This window comes from Sapajus apella, unplaced genomic scaffold (assembly GCF_009761245.1).
Source record: "Sapajus apella isolate SASKATOON/1434 unplaced genomic scaffold, GSC_monkey_1.0 scaffold41, whole genome shotgun sequence".
NCBI lineage: Eukaryota > Metazoa > Chordata > Mammalia > Primates > Cebidae > Sapajus > Sapajus apella.
In genome coordinates, this window is record NW_022436981.1 from 1,635,021 (window position 1) to 1,651,728 (window position 16,708).

The window sequence follows — 16,708 nt, forward strand, 5'->3', positions numbered from 1 at the left end:
ACTCACCTAAACAGCATCTCTACAGATTACATAAGATATAAAGATCTGTTCCAAGAGCTCCTTACTTGACAACGTGTTCCAGGATCTGAAGGCCAAAATGTCTGACGATGGCAATTTGTGTTTTCTCAGCCAACCTCAAGCCACAGGGGACACAGATAGGACACTTTTCTTTAAACTCTTCACAAAACTGAAAGAAGAAGTTAGAGTTTCTTTTGGAGGGCTGAGAGAATAGGGACTAAAAGAATTTCATATTAAGAAACTCCAACCAGGGCTGGGTGCGGTGGCTCACACCTGTCCCAGCACTCCGGGAGGCTGAGATGGTGGACTGCTTGAGTCCAGGAGTTCGAGACTAGCCTGGGCAACATGGCGAAACTCCATCTCTACAAAAAAAAAAAAAAATTTTTTTTTTTTTTTGGCGTCTTGCTCTGTCACCCAGGCTGGAGTGCAGTGGCACGATCTTGGCTCACTGCAACCTTTGTCTCCCAGGTTCAAGAAATTCTCCTGCCTCAGCCTCCTGAGTAGCTGGGTCTACAGGTGCACGCCACCACACCCAGCTAATTTTTGTATTTTGGGTAGAAACAAGGTTTCACCATGTTGACCAGGCTGGTCTTGAACTCCTGACCTCAGATGATCCACCCGCCTCAGCCTCACAAAGTGCTGGGATTAAAGGTGTGAGCCACTGCGCCCAGCCTACTAAAAATATTTTTAAAAATTGGCCAGGCATGGTGGAAAGTGCCTGTAGTCCTAGCCACTCATGAGGCTCAAATGGTAGGAGAATCACCTGAGCTCGGGACATCAAGGCTGCAGTGAGCTGAGATCTTCCCATTGCACTCCAGCCGGGGCAACCAGAGATTCTATCTCAAAAAGAAACTCCAACCTAACCTACATGTTTAAGTTGCAAAACCTAGATCAACATTATATGGCTCTCCAAGCACAGCTACTTTAAAAATATATATTTAATATGAAAACATAAATATAAAATATATAAAACGTTTCATATATAACATTTCCTCCAAGTGGTGTTCACTTTATTTTATGAAGAGATGTATATACACGTTAACATATATTGTGAATAAAGAACTGATAAACATCCCTTTCATCGTGATGGTTCCAGATTTTTTCCATGCTATGGTCAACAGTAGCCCTACTAATGTTGGAAAAAAAATGGACCTAAATGAATAAGAAATCATTTGTTCGAGACATCCCCCTGATGTAAATAGGGGTGAAATAATTTCTAGGGTTTCCTTTAAAAACCTTTGAGGCGGGGAGAGAGGATAGGCAGTGGAAAAAGCAAATGTGGTAAAATCTTTAATTGCTGAATTTAGGTGACAGGAACATGCAGAATCACTATCGTATTCTCTCTTCTGTGTCTATTTTAAATATTAATAATAAAAATCAAACTAATAGAACTCAATTGTTTGATTCCAAACCCTGTGGCAAACATCTACATGTTGTAACGTGTTTCCTCCAAGTGGTGTTTACTTTCTTTTTTGAGGCTAACATCACTTTTAAAATGTAGAGCACAAGCACAGGTATATTCTCCTAAACGGCCATTTCTCACAGTCCACATACATTGTTTTATGGGCAAGTAAGCTTGGACTGTATTAGCACCCCAGAACTGCAACACGAGTCAGTCCCAAGAACAGAGCATTCGGGTCTCAAACAAACTACTTTCAGGAAACCAAAGTGCCCTTGTTAAAATGCAAAGTGGTAGAAGTTCATCTTTGCGCAAAATAGCCTAATAATATCACACTCAGAAACATGGAAGAAATGGAGGTGTGAGAATTACCCCAGAAAATGCCCAAGACACAAACGAAAGTTAGCGAGAGATGCTAAAGGATATAGGCATAAGGGCACTAGAGAGGCTGGGGGCTCGGTCAGTTTGGGTCAGGGGAGTGGGCCAGCAGGAAAACGTTTAGAGCAGGGGAGACCATAAAGAATGAAGCTGGTGTTGGGGGCGGGATCTGCACGTGCGCCTCGCGAAGGCGAGGGGATGTGGGGTTTGGGGAATGAAAATGGGCGAGGGTCGTGGTGCGGACAACTGCACAGAAGCGAGGAAAGGGGGAGGAGGAGGGCTGTGGGTAGCGGCGGCGAGATGAGAAGCAGCAGTTAGAGACCCGGAGTGTCCCAGGCAAAGTGCAGGAGCGGCGGGTGGAGAAGGCGGGGGTTTGGGAGAGGAGCGGAGGGCCGCAAGGGGAAGGTCCCGGGGAGTTGGGAAAGGAGGTCTAGGGGCCGCGTGGGCGGGACACTACCCCAGTTACAGGCGGCGCGGAGCTGCTGGGGCTGGCAGAGGGTGTCGAGACCGGCCCAGGGCGCCAGGACCCCAGCTACCTTGAGGGCTTCCAGACGGTAGCGCTGGGTGGAGCTGGGGTCCATCATGACCGTCACCGCTTTCACCAGCTGCTCGCACAGCGCGTTCACTTGATCCATCGCCATGCCTAGCGCCACGCGCTGAGAGCGCTACACCACTGCAGTCCCGGGACCACGAGGCACGACGGCTCCCTCGGCGGGACCACCCGTTGGTACCGGGCCGCGGGGGACAGCGCGGGGTGGAAGGCTGGAGGAGGAGCAGGAGTAGCAGCTAGCGCTGGGAAGCCGGCGCTGCGCACGCGCCCGGCCCGCCACTGCGCACGCGCCCGCGGAAGTGGCGGCTCCCCTGTGACGGTTGCGCCTGGGTGGGCGGGGCGGGAGGCGGAAGGGCCGCAGTGCGCAGCCGCGTCAACGGCCCTTTGCAGTGAGCTCGCTGTCCTACCTCAGTCTGGCTGCTTCGTTGCTGGGCGCGCCATCTATGGCTGATTCCTGTTGGGCTGTGGGGGCGGTTGCCCGGGCAGGATCCTTTACGACCCCTTCTCGGCTTCTCCGTCGTCACGGGAAATAAATCTCGCTCGAAACTCACTGGCCCGCTCCCAGAAAGGCGAAAAGATATTCAAAAGCCCTTCCATTTTCCTTCCAGTGGACACCGACCCCAGCATTTGCGGCACCCAGTGTCGGCAGTTTTGCCAGGTGTTCGTTACCTTGGTAAGAAATGGAATTTGTTCACTGTCACTGTGTTTCAGACTTTCTTTGTTGCCTTGGCTATTGGTTTTATTATGATGTAGCGGTGACTGGGCCGACGTGATGTGAAATAGAAATCATGCTAACAGGGATAAGACCCTGGTACTGTCCTCTAAGATTTTTCTTGTAAAAAAAAAAAAATATATATATATATATGTATATGTTTTTCCCTGTAGTTCTTAAACCTCTGCCTGTATTATTGCCTGGTGGGGACCAAATTTGTTTTGTGCGGATTGAAGTAAATCGAGATGTTTAAAGAGGAATAATTGCAATTAGTGAAGGTTTGTGCGGTTTTCATAACTGACCAAGTGCTATATATAAGGATTTCAAAGTAGTGTAATACTTATCCAAAAACATGGTTTGGGCAGAAAGTGTGTTTCATTTTCCATCTTTGTAAAACTCTTGGCCGGGCGCGCTGGCTCACGCCTGTAATCCCAGCACTTTGGGAAGCCAAGATGGGCGGATCACCTGAAGTCAGGATTTCATGACCAGCCTAGCCAACATGGAGAAACCCCGTCTCTACCAAAAATACAAAAAGTACCCGGGCGTGGTGGTGGGCCTCTGTAGTCCCAGCCACTCGGAAGGCTGAGGCAGGAGAATTGCTTGAACCCGGGAGTCGGAGGTTGCTGTGAGCAGAGATCGCGCCATTTTACTCCAGCCCGGGCGACAGACCGAAACTCCGTCTCAAAAATAAACAGAGCTCTTTCTTGAGTAAATACATAAACTGAAAACCTCAACAGCTTTATTATCTGTTAAAGTCTGCAGATCTGTTTTTGTGATTGTGTGCTTAGTAAAATGTTTTCTGAACATAAATCACTGCTTCCTATTCCTGCCCCACTTCTGGTATTTGGATCTAATATGGTGCTTAGCCAGTGGGTTGTTTTTGTTTTGTTTTGTGACAATGCATTTCCTATTTGTTGGCTTCATCTGTTCCAGTACTACAGAAAAGCCACTTCAACGTAAAGGGATTTCTGGCATGTTATGATTTTTAACTTGTAAATGTTTTAAGTATCACATTCTGCTTGTTTTAGGCAAGTGGTTGATTGGAATTTATAGGGAATTAATGCTGGACTACTCTGATTTTCTTTTTTTTTTTTTTTTTCACTCATCCTCCTGCTTTGCAGTTATAAAACATGTTTTTTTTTTTTTTTTTTTTTTGGACATGTTTTTTTCAAGATGAATGTTAATTTTTGAAAAGCTTTTTTTAGAATACAGTTGGGTGCTCACTCAACTGTATAACCTGTGTTTCTCTTATTTGAATCATGGATTGCTGATGTTTCTATTATATAGGTCTTGGCTCCCAAACTGCTGCACATGGGAATCACCTTAAGAGCTTTTTAAAATCCCCATGCCCAGGTCATACTCATACCGATTAAATTAGTGTATATAGTTGTGGCAGTCAGATATCAATAGTATTTAAAGCAGCCTGGCCAACATGGCAAAACCTTGTCTCTACTAAAAATACAAAAATGTTAGCTGGGCAGGGTGGTGTGCCTGCATGTAATCCCAGCTACTAGGGAGGCTGAGGCAGGAGAATTGCTTGAACCTGGGAGGCAGAGGTTGCAGTGAGCTGAGAATGCACCACTGTACTCCAGCCTGGGCAATAGTGAGACTCTGTCTTTAAAAAAATAAAAAGTAGCTGGGCGCGGTGGCTCAAGCCTGTAATCCCAGCACTTTGGGAGGCCGAGGCGGGTGGATCACGAGGTCAAGAGATCGAGACCATCCTGGTCAACACGGTGAAACCCCGTCTCTACTAAAAATACAAAACATTAGCTGGGCATGGTGGCGCGTGCCTGTAATCCCAGCTACTCAGGAGGTTGAGGCAGGAGAATTGCCTGAACCCAGGAGGCGGAGGCTGCGGTGAGCCAAGATCGTGCCATTGCACTCCAGCCTGGGTAACAAGAGTGAAACTCTGTCTCAAAAAAAAATAAATAAATAAAAAGTAAAGGTTTCCAGATGATTTTAATATATAGCAAATTTTGGGAGCCACTGCTTTATGTTTCTTCTTCCAGATTACTAAAAATGTTAAATTATTGGCATCCACTCGCAAGCATGTAGGGTTTGTTCTTCCAAGTTACCGTTCATAACTTCATGTATGTTTATCTGTTAGAGTGAGTTTTCTTTTGTGTTTGAGAAATTTACATGGGTGGGTAGAAAATCACAGAATGCTACAAAGTGTTAGGCACTAGCCACTGATGGGTGCTTAGTGATTGAAAGGTTGAAGAGAAGCAGGATGTTTGCAGTCATAAAGTATCTTTGATATCAAGTATCTTTGATATTTTTAAGTTACAAAAGGAAAAATAGTAACCTTATAAAGAGAAATGTGGCAAAAAACATTTAATTGATCATGGTTAATAAGATATACTGACAGCATCTATTCCCCCCACCCCATGTGATGCACTGAGGAGAGCACATCAATGCCATTATATTCTTGCCAAAAATGCATAATCTTAATCATGAGAAAACATCAGAGAAACCCAAATTATTATTATTATTATTATTTTTGAGGCTAGACTGCAGTGGTACAATCTCATCTCACTGCAAACTCTGCCTTCCAGGTTCAAGCGATTCTCCTGCCTCAGCCTCCTGAGTAGCTGGGATTACAGGTGCCCACCACCACACCCAGCTAATTTTTTGTATTTTAGTAGAGACGGGGTTTCACTGTGTTGCCCAGGCTGGTCTTGAACTCCTGATCTTGTGATTTGTGGTGTGAGCCACTATGCCCGGCCCACAAACTCAAATTAAGAGACATTCTCAAAATAGCTGACCAATACTCTTTAAGTGTCATGGTCATGCAAAACAAGGAACAACCAAGGAATTGTCAACAGATTGGAGGAGAGTAGAGCATATAGTTAATAATATACCAATGTTCATTTTTCAGTTTTGATAATTGTGTTATGTAAAATGTTAACATTAGGAAACGGAGTAGGAGAACTCTGCCATTTTTTGCAATTTTCTGTAAGTCTAAAAGTATTTCAGGGTAAAAAGTTGACATTTTTCATGAAAGCTATGATGTTATATATCATTTCCTGCTTCTCTTTTCCCTGAATTTATACGTGAGATTTGTCTATCAACTAGATTTAATATTGGTTCTCTTCCCTTGGTAATATAGATTGTGATTTTAATTTCCATTTCCCCATGACTAATGATGGTCAGCCTATTTTTATGTGCCAGTTGGCTATTTTTGTACCTTCTGTGGTCAGTTCTTTTGAGAGTATTTTTAAAGCTTTTTAATACGTATTACCCTCATAAAATTGTCTAATTTATTCCTATGCCAGCAGTACAGGTTCAGTACCTGTGATCTTATGATATATGTATGTTAGTTTTTGTCCATGGTTCCTGGCTCATAACTCCCCTAGCTTTTGTTATAATGTTGGGGCTCTTGAAGCAAGCCTCAGAAAACAGAATCTCTGTCTCTGACCTTCTCCTGCCCTCCTTTGATTTGCCCAAAGCAGGACTCTAATCTTCCAGTCTTTCTGCTTATGGGTCATAAGATTTTCATTTCAGAAGAGTTCCTACCCCATACCCTGGAAGAAGGAATGCTACCCAGAGAGGCCAGGAAGAATCTGAGCAGACAGTCTTTGGCTGTGTATTAGTATTAGATCCTACCTTTAGTCACCATTTCTACATGGGTGTCAGTCATGCCTAGCCAATGAAGTTTTCATAAAAGGGCCAAGAGGACAGGGTTTGAAGAGCTTCTGGATAGGAACAAAAGGAGGTTCCTGGAGAGTGGTGTTCCCAGGGAGGACATGCCTTGCCCTTTGTATCTCTTCATCTGTATATCCTTTATAATAAACTAGTAAATGTGATTTCCTGAGTTCTGTGAGCCACTCTGGCAAAGTAACCAAACCCAAAGAGAGGGTCATGAGAGCCCCAATTTATAGCCAGTCAGTAACAACCTGTGGCTTGTGATTGACATCAGAAATAGGGGCAGTCTTGTGGCACTGAGCCATCAACCTATGAGAACTGACTCTCCAGGTAGATAATGTCAGACTCAAATTGGAGGATACCCACTTGGTGTCGGCTGCAGAATTTATTGCTTTGTTAGTGGGGAGAAATCCCCACACATTTGGTCACAGAAGTCTACCTTTTTGATTGTTGTTGAGTGAAAGAATTTTAAAAACTGTGTTTTTTCCACTCAGGTATCCCTAATCTGAAATTTGAAATGCTTCAAATTCCAAAAATTTTTTTGCACCAACACAGCATTCAAAGGAAATGTTTATTAGAGCATTGTAGGTTTAGGATTTTTTGATTATGGGTGCTTAACTGGTGATTATAATGCAAATATTGTAAAATTTGAAAAAATTCAAAATCTTAAGCACTTTGGATCCCAAGCATTTCAGTTAAGGGATACTTAATCTGTATATTTAAATGCCTGTTTCATTCTTGTTGGTTTCCATTCTCTCATGCTCATGGTAACTCATCAGTGAAAGAAGGGAATTACAGTTTTCCTTGGCATTTGCTAACTGTCCATAACATGTTGTGTTACAGAAAAATGGCTACTGGACAGGATCGAGTGGTTGCTCTCGTGGACATGGACTGTTTTTTTGTTCAAGTGGAGCAGCGGCAAAATCCTCATTTGAGGAATAAACCTTGTGCAGTTGTACAGTACAAATCATGGAAGGGTGGTGGGTATGTATCATTGTTATTGTTACAACTATTATTCAATGATAACACAGTGGCACTGTGGTAGGTGCTTTGTTGTTGTTGTTGAGACAGTATCTTTCTCTGTTGACCCATCCAGAGAGCAGTGGCACCATCAGCTCACAGCAGCTTTGACTTAGGCTCAAGTAATCCTCACACTTCAGCCTCCCAAGTAGCTAGAACTACAAGAGCATCCCACCATGCCAAGCTGATTTTATTTTTTGCGGGGGTCGTAAAGATGGGGGTTGGTTGAGGGCAGGGCTCACTATATTACCCAGGCAGGTCTTGAACTCCTGGCCTCAAGTAGCCCTTCTGCCTTGGCCTCCCAAAGTGTAGGAATTGCTGGCATGAGCCACTGTGCCTGGCCCTATTTTTGAGATTTCTGAACTGCTTTGTTTGGGATTGAATGGTGGCATCTGTGGTCAGAAAGTTTCTGATATGTTTATAGCTTACCTGTGTTAAATTTTACTTGTGTTTGCTTGTGATCATATAATATGTTTTCTGTTTTCTCTTTTTTCTAACCTTAGAATAATTGCAGTGAGTTATGAAGCTCGTGCATTTGGAGTCACTAGAAGTATGTGGGCAGATGATGCTAAGAAGTTATGTCCAGATCTTCTACTGGCACAAGTTCGTGAGTCCCGTGGGAAAGCTAACCTCACCAAGTAAGGAAAAACATTGTTTATGGAGACATAAAGGAGTCGAAAATAATACTTCATGAGGCTAGGAACTGGTGTTTTGAATTTAACTCTGTAAATAACATCTGGAAAAAATTCTTTTTGGTCAGCCAACTTGTCTCTGTGAAATAAAAAACAGATTTTGATTTATGTCTCGGGGACAGTTCAAAACCATTGTAACATAAGAGTTGCTGCCTTTGACATCTATTCAGTTCCTTAATTGTTCAAAATTGATTGTTAGATTAAGATTTAGTACCAATTCCCATGTTCTCCATGTCCAAAAGTCTAAAGTATTTGAAGTTACTAAGTTGACTGTAAAACAGAGTTTTTCCAGGAAAGGCTGAGTTAAACTGATGTTCTAGTACAACATCAGGAATTAGTTGCCATAATTGAACAATCTCAAGGGAGATTACTTATCTTTGTTTTTAGATTAAGCTATCACTCTGCAAATATTAGAAGTTTAGCCTTGGAATGGGGGAAATGTATCAGCATAGCTAAGTCAGAGGTAGGCACAGACCCCAGACAATTCCTACACTTTGGGACGCCAAGGTGATTCCAAGGATTTTTGGAGTTATGTGTCAGGAAACCGGGATGGAGACCCAATATATATTTCACAATGTTAGAAGTATCCCTTTCTGGCTGTGTGTGAGTATATTGCTGTTTCTTTCTTGGTTTTTTTTTGTTTGTTTGTTTGTTTTGAGATGGAGTTTTGCTCTTGTTGCCTGGCTGGAGTGCAATGGAGCGATCTCGGCCCACCCCAACCTCCACCTCCTGGGTTCAAGGAATTCTCCTGCCTCTGCCTCCCAAGTAGCTGGGATTACAGGCATGCACCACCACGCCTGGCTAATTTTGTATTTTAGTAGAGCTCAGGAATTTGAGTAAGCAATGTAGTAAGACCTTGTCTCTACCAAAATTAAAAAAAAAAAAAATAGCCAGACATGGTGTTATACACCTCTAGTCCCAGCTACTCAGGAAGCTGAGGTGTTGACTAACAGCTTCAGGATGGGGTAGGTCACCAAAAAGACCAAGGCATATTTAGAGAGTTGGGACTTTTGGCCTTACTCCCTTATGGAGGGGTTTCTCCATGATGGTCAGGCTGGTCTCGAACTCCTGACCTTGGGAGTGATTCACCTGCCTCAGCCTCCCAAAGTGCTAGGATTACAGGCATGAGCGACCACACCTGGCCTTGCTCTTTATTTTCTTTGAGGCCTATCCTTTTAATAAAGATTAAAATAAAGATTAAAATAAAGATTTAAAAAATAAAGATTTAAATAAAGATTAAATAAAGATTAAAAAAAAAAAGTGAAGTATTTCTCTAATTTGAGAATGTTTTAGAACAGTAATTATACTAGTTTTTATGGGTGTCATGATGAAGAGGTACCAATGTTTTCATTTTTATGGTAAATATAAATTCAGTAGGAACAAAGAACTGGACACTACAAAGCAGGTCCAAACTAAAGCAAAGAAAATAGCTGCATATTGTCATAGAAGACGAGCTATACAGCCAGAAGAGCTGCTTATTAAGGTTTGAATAGAAAACATATGGTAAGATTAGTATCTGTACCCTGAGGAAGGTTGTCTGCCTGCCCAGACATATCACCACATTCTAGGTGCTTATCTTCAACTTGATAATTTGAATATTAGTATATCTATAAATGGTTGGTTAAGGTATGTATGTGTATGTGGTGATGACCAGTTCACATGTTAACCAAACTCGCCATTGACTGAAGTATAAAATCCATATGTCACTTTGTTAATTTACAGTAAGAAAATACTATCCTGAGGAAGACCAGATACTTTTGGTTCACTGATCAGTGTAGTGTTGTGTGTAAATTCCCTTTTTTTTTTTTTTTTTTTTTAAGACAGAATTAGAAGCAGAAGACTTCTTGGTGAATATATGAAAATAAAAGGAATAAGTGATCACAGTAATACACCAATTTAAGGCATTTCTTTACTTTTTTATTTATTTATTTATTTATTTTTTTGAGACGGAGTTTCGCTCTTGTTACCCAGGCTGGAGTGCAATGGCACGATCTCGGCTCACTGCAACCTCCGCCTCCTGGGTTCAAGCAATTCTCCTGCCTCAGCCTCCCGAGTAGCTGGGACTACAGGCGTGCGCCACCATGCCCAGCTAATTTTTTTGTATTTTTAGTAGAGACGGGGTTTCACCATGTTGACCAGGATGGTCTCGATCTCTTGACCTCGCGATCCACCCGCCTCGGCCTCCCAAAGTGCTGGGATTACAAGCGTGAGCCACCGCGCCCGGCGCATTTCTTTACTTTTTAGAGAGTTCCTTATCATATAGATATGTTAATGGCCTGAATGCTTTTTTTGCGTTGGTAATTCTGGCATTTTGTTAAAAATGTTTGGCTCTGTGGTTCTTCCTTTTCCATGCTTCTGTTATTGACCATCTGCCTGCCTGTTGACCCTTTCAGTTGTTACTACTATCTAGTCTCTGTTAAGTCACATCTCTTGATTTATGTGTATTATTGTTCATTGTGGCAGTGGGGGAGTGGAGCAGACAATCTCAAGGTTGGCTGTCTTTATTACCTGCGTAAATGATCCGTGTACTACTTAGGTACCGGGAAGCCAGTGTTGAAGTGATGGAGATAATGTCTCGTTTTGCTGTGATTGAACGTGCCAGTATTGATGAGGCTTATGTAGATCTGACCAGTGCCGTACAAGAGAGACTACAAAAGCTACAAGGTCAGCCTATCTCAGCAGACTTGTTGCCAAGCACTTACATTGAAGGGTTGCCCCAAGGCCCTGCAACGGCAGAAGAGACTATTCAGAAAGGTACTTCCATAGCATCGTATTGCTTCTGCTTTCTGCCTTTGGAACCTGCTTTGCTTGGTCATGCTGATTCTCCTTGGAATAATTGAAAGGAAACTTAAACTACAGCCTGAATGAATCACAAAGACTCACATGGAAGGATATACAAATTTTCTTATCTTTTCAGGTATATTGCTGTTGAGAAGCTGTGAAATCTGTATGAAAGTAAATTTATCTTTAGATATAACTAGGGCAGGTTAGTGTTATCAGTAGAAAGCAGAAGGCTGACTGAGTACTTTGTCATTGGTAACTTAATTTATATTATTGTAACTTAGTGTCTTGGTTTCTTCATCTATAAGAAGGGTAAGATTTTTAAAGGGGGACATCAGGTATAGGGAGCTGAGTGACTCAAAATTTCCAATCACTTCTTTGCACATGATTACATATGGGCTTCACAAGACCCTTCTTAATTGTATTTTACTACTTTTACCCTTCGTAGTGATTTCCCTGCTCCCTCTGCACCCCACTCACTCTCTTGCACCCATTGATGTATTTGATATATCTTAGATATGTGTATATCTTTTTTTTTTTCCCCAGACAGAGTCTAGCTCTGTTGCCCAAGCTGGTGTGCAGTGGTGCGATCTTGGCTGACTGCAGTCTCTGCTTCCTGGGTTCAAGTGATTCTCTCGCGTCAGCCTCCTGAGTTGCTGGACTACAGGCACATGCCACCATACCTGGCTAATATTTTGTATTTTTAGAAGAGATGGGGTTTCACCATGTTAGCCAGGATGACCTTGATTTCCTGACCTCCTGATCCACCTGCCTTAGCCTCCCAAATTGCTGGGATTACAGGTGTGAACCACCACACCTGGCCAGTTTTGCTTTAATTGACATTTCTCTGATTACTAATTGAGATTGAAGATCTCTTCATACACTTGTAAGCCAGCTGAGTTTTGGCTTCTGTGGTTTGCTTATTTATAATCTTTGCCCATTTTTCCATGGAAAAATGGTAAAATCATTTATTTTTTTATTTATAACAGTTCCTTGTATATCCTAATTACTGGTTCCTTGTCTTTTTTTTTAATGTTGCCCTGGCTGGAGTACAGTAGCTGTCAGAGGTTATTCACAGGTGTAGTTATGGCTCACTGCAGCCTTGAACTCCTGGGCTCACACAATCCTTGCACCTTAGCCCAGCTAGTGCTCAACTTACGACCACGGTCAGGACTGTGGACCGGTCGTAACACGATTTGGTCGTAAGTTGAGTAGGCTATATGTACAGTTGAAATGGTGCACGCGGAGATGGTAGTGCTGCCGGAAGCTGGTCCGCACTGTCGTACGCCCAGCTGGGCAACATTTGCGCTGCCAGACGCGGAGCAGTCGTGGCTAGCGATTGTGGTTGTAAAGTCGAATGGTCGTAAGTCGCATAGGTGGTAAGTCGATCAATACCTGTAGCTGGAACTACAGGTGTGTGCCATCATGCCTGGCTAATTTTTTAATTTTTTGTAGAGATAAGGTCTCATTATGTTGCCCAGCTTTTATTTTATTTATTTATTTATTTTCATTTTCTGTTTGGTTACTGATGTGTTGAGAAATGATAAAAAATTTAATCTATTTTTATTTTATCTGAAAAAAATTAGTGATATAATCTGTATGAAGTGTTTTAACACTATGTACTTGAAGGTTAATTTTTTTTCTTAGATTTGAGTAAAATTAGGACAATATAAACTTGCTTTTGTGATAATGTTAGATTATGATAGTCCTAGATTCCAGGTCTAAGAATTTGGCTAAGAATGAGGTCCTTTTTTAAATTGAATATTATGAATGTGGAATTAAGTTATATGCCCCAGAGCAAATAATTTTGCCTAAGTTTTATGTTTTGGCTGGGTGCAGTGACACGCGCCTGTAATACAGCACTTTGGGAAGCCAACGCAGGTGGATCATCTGAGGTCAGGAATTCAAGACCAGCCTGGCCAATGTGGTGAAATCCCATCTCTACTAAAAATACAAAAATTAGCTGGGTGTGGTGGTGGGCACCTGTAATCCCAGCTACTTGGGAGGCTCGGGAGGCAGAGGTTACAGTGAGCCAAGATCATGCCACTGCACTATAGCCTGGGTGACAGAGTGAGACTCTCTCAAAAAAAAAAAAAAAAAAAAGATGTAATATGTAAACTTTGCTTTTGCGCTGAACAGTTGGTTGTATGATATGCCTTTAATGTATTGTGCAGAAGGGTAGTAGCAGAACTGCCCAGGGAAGCTTGTGACTTAAGGAATTATTTTATACTCTGATCCTGATGATGTAGAGTATGTCAAGCTAGAGGCTGCAGATCATTTAGTTCTCTGGATAAAATATAATGGACATAAAGATGTGCCACATATGAAAGAGGCAAAATCATGGTATGTAAGCATTTGATATGAAAAATGTCAAGATTTTATTATTCTGGGACCAGCGTCAGAAATTTATCGTAATAAGAAAGATATTCTTTGGTCTTACCTTTCTGTACCACATTATTGCATAATTTACTTTTTTTTTTTTTGAGACGGAGTCTCGTTCTGTTGACCAGGCTGGAGTGCAGTGGTGCGATCTCGGCTCACTGCAACCTCTGCCTCCCGGGTTCAAGTGATTCTCCTGCCTCAGCCTCCCAAGTAGCTGGGACTACAGGCATGCACCACCACACCCAGCTAATTTTTGTATTTTTAGTAGAGACAGGGTTTTTACCGTGTTGGCTAGGATGGTCTTGATCTCTTGACCTCATGATCCACCCACCTTGGCCTTCTTTTTTTTTTTGAGATGGAGTGTTGCTCTTTTTGCCCAGGCTGGAATGGCGTGATCTCGGTGAGCCACAACCTCTGCCTCCCGGGTTCAAGTGATTCTTCTGCCTTAGCCTCCCGAGTAGCTAGGATTACAGACATGCACCACCACACCTGGCTAATTTTGTATTTTTAATGGAGATGGAGTTTCTCCATATTGGTCAGGCTGGTCTCAAACTCAAAACTTCAGATGATCTGCCCACCTGAGTCTCCCAAAGTGCTGGGATTACAGGCGTGAGCCACCTCACCTGGCCTCTTTTTTTTTTTTTTTTTTTTTTTAGATTAAGTCTTACTCTGTTGCCAGACTCGAGTGCAGTGGCACAATCTCGGCTCACTGCAATTCTGTGATTCCCACGTTCAAGTGATTCCCCTGCCTCAGCCTCCTAAGTAGCTGGGACGACAAGCATGCGCCACCATGCCCAGCTAATTTTTTGCATTTTAGTAGAGATGGTTTCACCGTGTTGGCCAGGATGGTCTCAAACCCCTGACTTCGTGATCTGCCCACCTCAGCCTCCCACGGGGCCTGGCCATCTGTTTTTTTTTTTTTTTTTTTCCATGTGCAACACTGGCTTATTATTATTATTTTTTTTTTGATACAAAGTCTTGCTGTGTCACCCAAGCTGGAGTGCAGTTGTGAGATCTTGATACACTGCACCCTCTGTCTCTGGGGTTCAAGCAGTTATAGGCATATGCCACCATGCCTGGCTAATTTTTATGTTTTCAGTAGAGACAGGGTTTTGCCATGTTGGCCAGGCTGGTCTGGAACTCCTGGCATTAAATGATCCATATGCCTTGGCCTCCCAAAGTGCTGGGATTACAGGCATGAGCCATCGCACCCAGCCCGATTTTTTTTTTTTTTTTTTTGGGGGGGGACGGAGTTTCGCTCTTGTTACCCAGGCTGGAGTGCAATGGCGCGATCTCGGCTCACCGCAACCTCCGCCTCCTGGGTTCAGGCAATTCTCCTGCCTCAGCCTCCTGAGTAGCTGGGATTACAGGCACGCGCCACCATGCCCAGCTAATTTTTTGTATTTTTAGTAGAGACAGGGTTTCACCATGTTGACCAGGATGGTCTTGATCTCTTGACCTCGTGATCCACCCGCCTCGGACTCCCAAAGTGGTGGGATTACAGGCTTGAGCCACCACGCCTGGCTTTTTTTTTTGTTTTTAAAATAAACATTTGGAATTGGTTTTATAATGCCTTAAATCTGTGGCTCTTTAAAGTTTGAGAATTACTTAATCTTCAAAATTTGTTGAAAGCTATAGACCCATGCGTGCCTCCGAAAAAAATATATCTGCGCATAAGACAATTTTGCATGCAGTATTCAGGAGATTCACAAACCCTTTGAAATCTACATACCTCAGAATTAGAACTAGTCTTACATATTATGTTGGTTTTTGCTGCAGAGAATTGTTGGTGTTCTCTTATCTCTAGCTGAAGATGGTATATACCTTCCTTGATGGTTGAATGTTAACTCAGGTGGGCATGTTCCTCTTTCTTCTGTACTTAGGTTTCTTACCTGTATACGGTTTTTTTTTTTTTAAATGCCCATGTTTTTAGAGAAATCTATTTCTGTGTGCCTTGTGTCTATTACATTAGTGTGTCCAACTTAAATATTAAGCTCCCAAATGCAGTGACATTTTATTATATGTAATGTTCAGAACAATGCAATGTCTAGGAAATATTGACATTGACCTATCATATTCCTGAATTTTTGATGTGTGCAACCACAAAAAACTGATGACAGAAATTAGCTGATCTAAGTGGATATAACCTTCCAGAAATCATTTTTTCTGGATACAACATATTTCAAATCTAAGAAGAGAGGCCAGGTATTTGTAATACCTTAGTACTGAGCTTTTCATTCCACCTTGCCTCTTAATGGATTAAGAGCTAGTAATCATGCTCAGCCCTCCTGCATTTGCAACATTGTATTTTCTAAAATAGTTATTTGTATATGAAGTTTAAATAGTAGGATTTAAAGTACTTCTCAGAAATTGCCAACGTGAAAACTTTCCCATCATTGCCATTTTGTAACTAGCTTGTGAGCTAAGAACTTTTTCTTTTCCTTTTGCTTTCTCTTAATTCATTTCTTTATTATTATAAGACATAGAGACAAGGTCTCACTGTGTTGCCCAGGCTGGTCTTAAGTTCCTGGCCTCAAGCAGTTTTCCCACTTCAGTGTCACAAAGTACCAAGATTAAGATTATAGGGTTGAGCCATCGCACTTGGCCTTAGAAAACAATTTTATAATAATTATTTTTGAGATAAGGTCTCACTACGTTGCCCATGTTAGCCTCGAACTCATGGGCTCAAGTAATCCTCCCACTTCAGCCTCTCAAGTAGCTGGAACTACAGGTATGTGCCCCTATGCCTGGCTTTATCTCATAATGATCATATATTTATTATCATTAAAGAATATAAAATTCACTGGAGAGATTATACTAGCCTCGCGAATCAAAAGACTAAATATTATTAGTGCTCGATTCTCCCCAAATTGACATATAGATTCATTGCAGTCCCTTCCAAAATCCCATAGAAATTGACAAACTGATTCTAAAATTTTCATGGAAACGCAAAGAATGTGGAATAGCCAAACAACTTTGAAAAAGAACTACGTTGGAAGACATGCTACCAGATTTTAAGATTCAACTATAAATTTATAGTAACTAGGGGTGTTTGGTATTGATAAAACCCATAGATCAATGATATAGAATAGAAAGTATACAAGTAGATCCCCACTTTTCAGGCCAGGGTG

General features: G+C 42.1%; 2 protein-coding genes across 5 annotated transcripts in view; one reads left to right on the plus strand and one right to left on the minus strand.

Annotated features, from left to right (window-relative positions):
* Positions 1-2,646, minus strand: part of XPO5 (exportin 5) — a 49,605-nt gene extending 46,959 nt beyond the window's left edge. Inside the window, exons 1-2 of the mRNA XM_032299489.1 lie at positions 2,332-2,646; positions 66-187 (exon numbers count right to left, since the gene is read on the minus strand). Of these exons, the coding sequence (XP_032155380.1) occupies positions 66-187; positions 2,332-2,436 (227 nt within the window). The 5' untranslated portion in view covers positions 2,437-2,646. The remainder of the gene's footprint in view (positions 1-65; positions 188-2,331) is intronic.
* POLH (DNA polymerase eta) overlaps positions 2,641-16,708 on the plus strand; it is a 36,122-nt gene continuing 22,054 nt past the window's right edge. The window contains exons 1-4 of one of the 4 annotated variants that reach the window (XM_032299491.1): positions 2,641-3,018; positions 7,546-7,686; positions 8,226-8,360; positions 10,951-11,168. In XM_032299491.1, coding sequence (XP_032155382.1) covers positions 7,550-7,686; positions 8,226-8,360; positions 10,951-11,168 — 490 coding nt within the window. In that variant the 5' untranslated portion in view covers positions 2,641-3,018; positions 7,546-7,549. The remainder of the gene's footprint in view (positions 3,019-7,545; positions 7,687-8,225; positions 8,361-10,950; positions 11,169-16,708) is intronic. The other 3 variants (XM_032299493.1, XM_032299492.1, XM_032299494.1) reach the window with 3 other exon arrangements.